Source organism: Colletotrichum spaethianum (genome assembly GCF_022836535.1).
Source record: "Colletotrichum spaethianum MAFF 239500 DNA, contig30, whole genome shotgun sequence".
Lineage (NCBI taxonomy): Eukaryota > Fungi > Ascomycota > Sordariomycetes > Glomerellales > Glomerellaceae > Colletotrichum > Colletotrichum spaethianum.
In genome coordinates, this window is record NW_026054800.1 from 584670 (window position 1) to 594839 (window position 10170).

General features: G+C 56.9%; 4 protein-coding genes across 4 annotated transcripts; 2 read left to right on the plus strand and 2 right to left on the minus strand.

Moving 5' to 3' along the window:
• Positions 1–210: 210 nt before the first annotated feature.
• ColSpa_09817 (protein bfr2) lies at positions 211–2035 on the plus strand (the record flags this gene model as incomplete). The annotated part of the gene is made up of 4 exons (XM_049276029.1): positions 211–259; positions 316–418; positions 475–748; positions 1076–2035. The coding sequence occupies 4 exons, from the start codon at positions 211–213 to the stop codon at positions 2033–2035; spliced, it is 1386 nt and encodes a 461-aa protein (XP_049131986.1).
• ColSpa_09818 (uncharacterized protein) lies at positions 300–2121 on the minus strand (the record flags this gene model as incomplete). The annotated part of the gene is made up of 4 exons (XM_049276030.1): positions 300–437; positions 464–668; positions 1071–2045; positions 2075–2121. The coding sequence occupies 4 exons, from the start codon at positions 2119–2121 to the stop codon at positions 300–302; spliced, it is 1365 nt and encodes a 454-aa protein (XP_049131987.1).
• Positions 2122–2222: 101 nt separating this feature from the next.
• On the minus strand, positions 2223–2630 carry ColSpa_09819 (uncharacterized protein; the record flags this gene model as incomplete). Its single annotated transcript, XM_049276031.1, has 1 exon — positions 2223–2630. One exon carries the CDS (start codon positions 2628–2630, stop codon positions 2223–2225), a length of 408 nt encoding a protein of 135 aa, XP_049131988.1.
• Positions 2631–5611: 2981 nt separating this feature from the next.
• Positions 5612–7061, plus strand: ColSpa_09820 (chalcone synthase; the record flags this gene model as incomplete). Its single annotated transcript, XM_049276032.1, has 3 exons — positions 5612–5742; positions 5802–6436; positions 6499–7061. 3 exons carry the CDS (start codon positions 5612–5614, stop codon positions 7059–7061), a joined length of 1329 nt encoding a protein of 442 aa, XP_049131989.1.
• Between the last annotated feature and the right edge of the window lie 3109 nt (positions 7062–10170).

Sequence of the window (10170 nt, forward strand, 5' to 3'; positions counted from 1 at the left end):
GTTAGCGCCCTGGCAGGCTTCCTTCTCTGCACTCTCATGTAGATCCAGCGGCCATGCCTGAGAACTCCGAGCCAAGCTTACATAATGAATGCCATTGGTGGGGTTCCTGGTTCTGCCGCACGACACCACCAAAAAGTTTCTTGAAGCCCAGAAATTTCGCCTAGCGGGTTCCCCATTCAGTTGCCATACAAACCGCGCGAGACCAGCAAAATGGCCACCCGTAGAAGAGCTTCCGATTGGGAAGAAAAGGCACCAAAGGGTATGCGACAGATTTTACGAGACTGCACTCTAACACAGGCTTACATTATCCTACAGATCTCGATCCTGAGGCCGAACCTGTCGAGGAGAGCGAGAACGAAAGCGGCAGTGAAGAGAGCGTCGACGAGAACGCGGGCACCGAGCACTATGTTACCGTCGGGTACGATCCACACCATACGCTGGAATTTTCTTGTGGGAGGCTAACAAGCATTGCAGCAAGAGCAAGCTCCGCGAAAAGGAGGGCGTTTCCCTCGGGCCCCAGTACCGCGGCGCTCGCGTCAGCCGCGATGCGCTGAACGATTCGAGCAACGAGGACGACAGCGACGTGTTCGAGGATGCACAGGAGGACATTGACTCGAGCGGCGAAGAGTTCGACGACCCCGAGACCGCCGACTTGGCCGCCGACGAAGCTGCGGCCGGAGGAGAAGACCTTGAAATCTCAAGCGACGACGCCCTTGGCGACAGCGACGACGAGAAGCTCGATGGCTTTGTTTTCCGCGGCAGCTCGCAGCCCAAGGACAAGAAAGGCAGCCGCAGCCAAAGGCCCAAGGCTGCCGATTTTATCTCTGACGAAGAGGAGGAAGAAGAAGAAGAAGACGAGGATGAGGGCTCCGACGGCAGCGACGAGGATCACATGGACGGTTTTGAGGGCTCCGAAGATGAGGACGATGACGAGGACGACAAGGAGCTGGGCTCCGACGACGACGAAGACTCCGAGGAAGATTCAGACGTCTCCGACGAAGACCAGCCCCGCCGCAAGTCCTCCAAGTCCGACGCCAGAGCCGAGCAGCGCAAGCTCATGAGCGAGGGACAAAAGGTCCTCGCTGCCACAATCTCCGCCGCCGCCCAGCAGGATGCGCAAAAGGGCCTCGCCGTCCGCGAGCAGCGCAAGACCTTTGACGGGCTGCTCAACATCCGCATCCGCCTCCAAAAGGCCCTCGTCGCCACAAACTCCTTTTCCGCCGTCGAGTCCCCCTCGGAAGAAGACGAGCAGAACTCGGAGCCGTACGAGGCCGCCGAGGAGGCCGCTCTCAAGCTGCTCAACACCCTCGACAGCTTCCGCGCCAGCCTGCTCCCCGCGGAGCTCGCGCAACAAGCCGCCGGCGCGAAGCGCAAGCGCGGCGACTACGACGCGTCGACTTCGAACGAGGCCATCTGGGAGGGCATCCAGGAGGCCGAGCAGCGCGCGGCAAAGTACCGCAAGAAGGTGCTCGAGACATGGTCCACCAAGACGCGCAGCGCCAACGTCGAGGTCAAGTCTCGCAACCTCATCTCGACGCAGACGTCGATCGTTGCCAGCCTCGAGGACCAGCTCCTCAGCGCCGACCGCCTCATCAAGCGTACGCGCACGCCGCGGTCCTGCGCGCCCGCGCAGGTGGCGCGCAAGGTCAACGAGGACCCGGAGATCTACGACGACGCCGACTTTTACCAGCTCCTGCTCAAGGAGCTTGTCGAGCAGCGCACGTCCGACGCCGGCAACGGCACGGCGGCGCAGCCCACAGTGCGGTGGGCGGCGATGAAGGAGGCCAAGACGAAGAAGCACGTCGACCGGAGGGCGAGCAAGGGCCGCAAGATGCGGTTCAACGTGCACGAGAAGCTGCAGAACTTTATGGCGCCCGAGGACCGGAGGGCGTGGGAGCAGGACGCCATCGACCGGTTGTTCGGCACGCTGTTTGGGCAGAAGATGGAGCTGAGCGAGCAGGCATCCGACGCGGAGATGGAGGACGACGATGAGGTTGACGCAGAGGAGGCCGGTCTGCGGCTGTTCCGCAACTAAAGGAACGGCTCTAGGGAAAATGGGAAAAGTGTTTTTTACTTAGAGAACTGTACATTCATGAAGATATCCACCATGATATAGACCATGGGCTGTGAAGGATAAAAGGAGTCAACTCGCATTACATACATACATCCATCTGGAGGCCGCGGGCCCTCATCGATTAAAACCCCGATGGTGCGGAACTCTATCAGACAAGAGCAGCCCCGGCGAACAACAAAAACATTCCGGCGTGCACCGCGAGATGAGCCGCCGGCCCGCCAAGCGTCTTCCTGACAACCTCGCCCTTGTGCGTACGCGTCCCATCCACCTCGGGCCTCGTCAGTCTCACATACGCACGCCAGCACGGCCAGACATGCCAAAATGCCAAGGCCGCCGCCACGAGCCTGCTCGTCTCGTCGAACGGCCGCGCCACCAAGATTAAACACGTCAGGTTCGTGCTGAGCAGCAGCCCGCCAAAGGATTGCAGCACCAGCTGAGCGGCGGGGGATGGGGATGGAAGCTGGTTGGCGGGCTTGAGGATGAAGGAGTACGCGGCGGCCGTCTCGATGGCGATGTGTAGGAGGAAGGGAAGCTTAGCGGCAAGGAGGAGCGGCATCTTGGGGAAGAAGGGGGAGGGCGGCGAGGGCCGAGATGCGCAGGCGAGATGCTGGGACTCGACATGCGGTGAGTATCTAGGTCGTGTAGCAATGGCGCGTTACGACACCGGGCTCCGTACTTACCTCTTTGACAAGTGTTTCGCACCCTCAACAAGTCGGATACAGTAGTCCCTCCCGGGGAACCGGAGCTCGAGTTCCGTGGTGGAAACACGGCGCGGCGACACTCAGTCGGCCTGTGGAGCAACTCAAGTGTCCGAACGGAGGGGTCAAGATGAGCGATAGACAGTCGGCCCTCGATGGGTCCTCTATGAATCCAGTGTGGTTCGAGCGACCAGAAGGTACTGCGGTCGGGGGAACAACATGAAGTCTATTTTGTCAAGGTTTCTCTACGTCTCCTATATGTAAGATCCGTCGTGTGGGAAAAGTGTCTTCTCAGAAGTATTCAAAAGGATCCAGCAAATCAGGCCCAAAGGCCTGTCGACACCAACCTGCGATAGGTACCGGTAGTAGTAGCCTAGTCAGCTCCACTGGAGAGCTTCTGACTGGCTCTCAAAGTTGGAATTCAGGGGCCGTTTGCCATGTGTGAACCATACACCAAAAGCCCAAACCTTTTGGCATCCGAAATTCCGGTCATTGTTGCACCGGGGTCGGAACATTGGCAGATTAGGTAAGAGCTTGAAACGGTGGTGGCAGTTACGTCTGGCTTTCGTCAGTGTGAGCTCTCCACCCGCCACACCAGCTGCGCACGCGAGCTGGGAGATGGCACGACCAACGCAGGCCGTGGCCCGTGGATCCATGAATCATGACGAGTGTTGCCCACAAGAGACTTCCCAACTCGGCCTCGTCACCTTTTTTCCCTTTCTTTTTGTTGTGGGTGCACATCTGTTTTTAGATGGGTGTCTGGCTGGCCGAATCCAATTTCTGGATGTTGTCCGATACTATCCATTTCAACGCGATGGCTGAAAGAAGGAGATGACAGTGTCAGCGCGGGCCGCCCCCGTGGGATACGGTCCAGGCCAGGTCTGGGCCCCCAAATGGGTTGCGGTCGATCAGCACAGACTGAAGCAAGGCACAGAGACGACGAAATGACTTCGGATAAGGCCAATGTTGATCAGATGAGACCTGTCGTCCTTAGGGTCATTGCTACACGGCATGAGACGAAGAGGAAAATACCACCCTTGAGCATATCAACCTCGAAACCAGCCCCCAACCGAGTAAGTATCTGCCGGTGTACATTTATTTATACAACTATCGCACGCATGTCAGATTATGGCATCCCAATAATCGCATCTTGGTCCCTGACAGACCCGCGGTCGATCCCATCTACACTAGGGATACTTCACACCCTCTCGACCGTTCCCATGCCATCCATACACGTACTCACTGGCCGCGACAGACAGCCCAGCCGCTGCTGCATCACCATTTTCAGGTGAGCTTCCGGGGCAAGTTTCCAGTAATAAAAAAAAAAAGTGGCAGGGGTTCATGTTGCGCGATAAGGGCTCCGAGGCATTTGACAAACGAGAGCTCCACCTCGCGTGAGTCGGCTTCGAAGGTTGGATTCAGACAATGTTTCAGCTCGAGTGATCAGACAACCTGACAGCCCCCTAGTTGACGTGGGAGTACCGTGCACGCGTGATACGTGCAGACACAACATGACAGAAAATAAAGCTCCCAATATCCTACTGCCATATTCTACAAAATACATGTCCAGACCCTGTTAGACCCATATTTCTCTTTCCAAGACGTATCCTTCATTACCTTAGGCCTATTAAATTCTAGGAAAATTGTAATCAAAAATAATAAAAAGCTCTTTTGAAAGGTTTATTAGGATTTGGGATAAGATTAGGGATTGGTTTAGCAGTGAGAATATGAAGATTGGTTAGGATTAGATGTTAAGAAAACTTATTTTGATTTTCTTGTTGGCTATATCTGAATGTTAGACCCATTGTCGTGTTATGTCTACATACACCACGCGTGCACGGTACTCCAAGGTCAACTAGTGGGGGACACTGTCAGCTTATGTGTAGAATCGTACACCTCGTCCCACGGAGAGCATCCCGGCGCGCTGAAGCTCAAATTCCAGGATGAGGCAAAAGGCGGAGCCACCACCCCGAGTCGGGGGGAGAAAGAGTCGCGGGGCGGAAACATGCGTAACGAAACGGTGCAACAAGACCTCCGTCCCTGGAGGCGACGCACCCCAGTTCGCCACGAGCAAGCACGCGTTTCTCCTCCCCGGCTCCTGGGAAGGAGGAGGAGGGAGGGGGGGGGGGGGGGGGGGGGGGGGGGCGTTAGCAAGCAGCTGAGCCCATCGCCGGAAGACGGTACAGCAAACAAGACTGGTTGCTCCCAAACCGTCCTGGCGGCTCGGCGGATTTGTTGAGCCCAGGGCAGCAGAGAAGAACTTTGTGCAAGAAAAAGGAGACGGTGAAAACGAGAGAGGCCGGCGCTTGCGGTGTCCTTACACATCTCTCTCACCCTCGCCTTATCCCACCCACCGACCGACCACCCCATGCCATGCCACCGTCACTATTATGTTTTTCTCATGCATGAGCCCAACCTGTCTTTTCCATTTCCTCGACCTGAGCTTGCCTGATTAAACTGACCGACTTTTCGCCTCTTGCACGGGTTGTCCATCGTTTCTTCCGTCAGCACACACCCAAACTCCATCCATCCCGCCGTCCCGCTGTGCTGTCCTACTCGGGTGTACTCCATTCGTGTACTGTCGTTGCAGGTGATATCATCACTCCAGGCCAAGCAGCTCCCGCCCTTGTGCGCAAGCCATTGCGATTCGCCTCCAGCATTGCCTCTTTGCCAGATACATCCCGCAGCTTCTCGTGAGCTTCGACGAGCTCTTTTCTTCATCACCTTGGCCATTGACCGTTCTGTATTCACATACTCGTCGACAAAATCTCCAAGAAGCGCCACGTCCAGCCTAAAAGCGAGCTACCCCTCCCCCGCATCGCACTTCTCACCGTTCACGATGGCGGCTCCCAACACATTTGGAGACCTCGGTCTGTCCATCATCGGCGTCGGCAGCCAGTACCCGCCATACTCGTTGAAGACGGAATCAATAGACTACCTGAGCAACAAATTCTACCCCGACTCACCTTCGTAAGTGTGCTGCGTCCGTATGGTGCAATTGTCATATTCGCTGACGGGGAGCGCCATAGTATGAAAAAAGTCCTGGCCATCAACCGTTTTACTGGCATTGACTACCGCTCGTCCATTGGCACGCATGAACACCCCGTCGTCAACAACAAGGATGCGCCCTCGATTGCAGAGCTGCACAAGGTCTTCATGAGCGACGGCGTGCCGTTAGCAGTGGAGGCTTCACGCAAGGCTATTGAGGAGGCCCGCATCGACCTCAGCGAAATCACACACGTCGTGTCGACAACGTGCACCGACAGTGCCAACCCCGGGTTCGACCACTATGTCGTGAAGGGTCTGGGTATCACACACCAGGTCGAGAAGGTGCTGCTGCACGGGGTCGGCTGCAGCGGTGGCCTGGCGACGCTGAGGACTGCGGCGAACCTGGCATTGGGACACAAAGCTCGTAACAAGCCAGCGAGGATCCTCTGCGTCGCGCTCGAAGTGAGCACGACCATGGTGCGCAGCGAACTGAACAGCATCGACGAGCTCCAGGAAACGAGGATCGGCGTCGCTCTCTTTTCCGATTGCGCCAGCGCGGTGGTGCTTAGCAACGGTGTCGGCGAGCCTACAGAACCCGTGTATGATCTGCTGGGCTGGGAGCATAAGATCATTCCCGATACAGATCATGATCTGGGCTTCGATGTTGACCCTGTTGGTAAGTCAAAAGGCACTCGTGCTCGCCTCTCCTGGACGTACTGGCTAACATGAGCGACGCAGGATGGAAGGTGATTCTCTCGGCGCAAGTACCGAAGCTTGCATCGGCCGCCATTCCATCCACTTTTAAAGAGATGCTCGCTTCCGTCCCTTCGCTACCGCCATCGTACCAAAGCCCCGAGGACTTCGACTGGGCTATGCACCCTGGAGGGGCCACGATTCTGTCGGGAGCCGAAAAGACAATGGGCATCTCGTCGTACCACATGCGAGCGAGCTACGACACTTATATCAACCACGGAAACTCGAGCTCGGCAACAATCTTCAGCGTCATGGACCGGCTGCGGTCCAAAGACATGGACGCCGTTGCGCCGGACGGCCGGGTACGCGACTACGTGGTGGGGTGTGCGTTCGGGCCGGGTATCTCAGTGGAGATGTGCATGCTGAAGCGGAACATGGGGACGCGCGGCGTCACGGGTCTGCAAACGCCTCCAGAGACGGAGAGCGAGGGAAGCACTAGTGAAGCTGGGGACGACGGCGGGGCCCTGCCCGATGGACGGGCATCTTCGGGACTGCAAACGGACCAGACCTTCGTTGCGGAGGCAATGGAGGGTCTGGATCTGGACTGAGGGGGGGTTGGTGACGAAGCCGGGGGGACGGAATCGGGCATGGGAGATGTTGGAACGGGCGATGGTATATAGGAGAGAGGACGATGTACGGATACATACCCACGACGCAACGGCGCTAATGAAGACACGGAAAGCTGCTGGAAGAGAAGAAAAGTGTCAGTCTGGTTCGTCTGTACACGATAATGAGGCTAGACGCTTGTCAAGGTGGTATCAAAACTGACTAGATAAGTTTTTGAAGAATTTCCAAGAAGTAACGCTATTGGCCAGAAGTCATCGAGATGTTTGTGAAGTCACAGCATGGCATATGCAGGCTCGTGGTTTGGACCCGAGCTGGAGGTCGTATTTGCGCCGGAGGACGGAAAGAGAAACTCGTGCAAGTGGAGAGTCACGATATCAGAGACACGAGATGAGCCGAGCTGTGTGGAATTTCTCCGGCAACCAAGGAGGACATCGCGGGGCGGGAGGCGATGGACCGAGGAAGTGGTGGCCACGAGTTCGTCTCTTGGAGTCGTGAGTTTTCGATCCTCGGCGGACGAAGGGTCGAGATGCCCGACGCGATCCCGCATCTTCCCGGGCTTCGGCAATGGCTAAGGCTGGGGGTGGAAAGGGTGCGAATGGGAAAGGTGCCAGGATGAGTTCATGGCCGGGGAGGTTATCGTCATGAAGCGGCGCGATTGGCCGTGCTTTTCCGGGGCATGGCCTGCATAAGGTAAGGAAATTGGCGAGGTGAGATCGGGCTGTTCATGCTGGCGCTCGGAACGGGATGGAGGGGTAGTGGAGGGGTCGGTGTAGCATGTGCGACGGAGATTCGTTGTTGCGGGCGACGTGGGAGTTTCCCGAGAGCATCATCAGCTTCCAGGACAGATGGGATGTAGGTGGGAAGATCACACCGAGAACTTCTCGGTGAAAGGCGTGCTGGATGCCAAGCAGTAATCCATGAAGTAGCCCTGGGATAGAAAGCCAGGCTATCGAGTCATTCGATGTCCACGGGGCAATCCATTAAATATCGCAGCGGACACCATAATAAGGCCGAGATATCTCGAGGTGGAAAAGTCAAATGCCATGATTGTCAGCAGCCAACAGCGGTGTCGGTGCAGCTAATGGGGGAAGAGGAAAAAAAAAAACTGCCAGCTAGGCAAAGCACCACCACACAAAAGCAGCGGGAAACGGACCAACGTCGCCCAAAAAGAGCATAGCAAGCCATGAAAATGCACAGAGCAGCGAGGGATTAAGTGGTGGATCCTTACCCCCCAATGACTCCGACAGGTGGTGCAGCGGCCATATTTTTTGACGTCAATTGGACGGTGGGTGGGGGAGGGGTTATTCGCGTTTGACGAGGTCGCGGTGTCGGTGCGGTGCAGTGTGTGGTAAGAGCAAGAGAAAGGCGCCCTGTGATTCGTGCCAGCTCGTCCAGCCTGTCCCCGGTCCAAGGAAAAAGGTACATGGACGTCGTGGTGGAGGTACCTCGTCCTTTGCTGCCCCTCAACAACTCGAAGAGGTTGAGGCAGCGACAAGACACGCTCCCATCGTTGGATGGTCGTGTTTCTCTCATCGGACATTGTAAAACACTGGCGTCTATCTTGGGAACCGGGCATCGCCTCTGGGTATTTCGGGGGTCCTGCGCATGTCTTATAATAGCTCTTCATGTTGGATATCTCCTGGCAAAGGTACATGCCCAGACGGCAGCACGACGTACCTCGTCGCACCTCCTGCCTCATCGCAAGGCCGGAGTGACCTGAGCAGGAAGCAACCACGCAACATGGAGCTGCCAGAGCGGAGCTCCTCCTCAGGTAGACGCCGGTTCGGGCCCATGTACCTCTGCACCTCACGCAACACGGGTAGTGACCCAGTGAACCATTGGAAGCAGTGCAGGCGGTCCGCCGGTAACTGGAGCGATGCAATGGACCTTGGACCTTGGACCATGGACCGGGTCTGGCTCGTCCAGGTGTGCTCAGCCCGACTAAAATCCCGCTCGTGTGAATCAAACATAACTCGGCCGCGTCCACCTGATTCCAAACTTTGCTATTGAATCTTCTTCCTCTCTCTTCTCTCCCAATACCTCAACCTTGCAACTTCTCCCAACTCATTGCTTCTGAGCATCAATTCGCAGAGTCCAAACTTTTTCTGGACAACTCGTAACAGGAAATAACCCCTCCTACCAAACTCCTTCACACACGTCAGATACCCCGCCATCCACAATGGGTCTCCTCCAGGATCTCAACATCAAGCCCGGTGTCGTCTACGGCGACGACCTGCTGAAGCTCTTCACCTACGCCAAGGAGAAGGAGTTCGCCATTCCCGCTGCCAACGTCGTAAGTACTTTCCATGCCGCCAACCGGTGTTGCGTCGCAGAGCAGGAGCAAAAGGGAGAAAAGGACTGAAATGAGGGGTGATTTGGTGACAATCGGCTAACAACGACCCCGCCTCGCAGACCTCCTCTTCCACCGCCGTTGCCGCTCTCGAGGCTGCCCGCGAGGCCAAGTCCCCCATCATCCTCCAGACGTACGTCGCAGCCCCCAGAGGCCACGCCGGCGCCATATTGCAAAGTGTCTGACAGCTCTCCAGTTCCCAGGGTGGTGCCGCCTACTTCGCCGGCAAGGGCATTCCCAACAGCGCTGAGAAGCAGGAGGCTTCCGTCGCCGGTGCCATCGCTGCCGCCCACTACATCCGCTCTATCGCCCCCATCTACGGCGTTCCCGTCGTCCTCCACTCCGACCACTGCGCGTAAGTCCAATCCGACCTCCTCAAGTCCATTGGTCCCTCGCGGAAACTGACTCCTGTCGCAGCAAGAAGCTTCTGCCATGGCTCGACGGCATGATCGCCGCCGACGAGGAGGAGTTCAAGCGCTCCGGCACTCCCCTTTTCTCCTCCCACATGATCGACCTTTCTGAGGGTTCGTAGTCCTCGAGCCCATCTGCCTGAGGCTGTAGCTAACGAAATACAGAGGATGTCTCCTACAACATCGAGACCACCGCCAAGTACCTCAAGCGCTCTGCTCCCGTAAGTTGAGACTCGCATGTTGTCCAGGGGCCGCCTGCTAACACACTGCAAACAGATGAAGCTGTGGCTCGAGATGGAGATCGGAAGTAAGCCAGCCGTTCGAACGCGC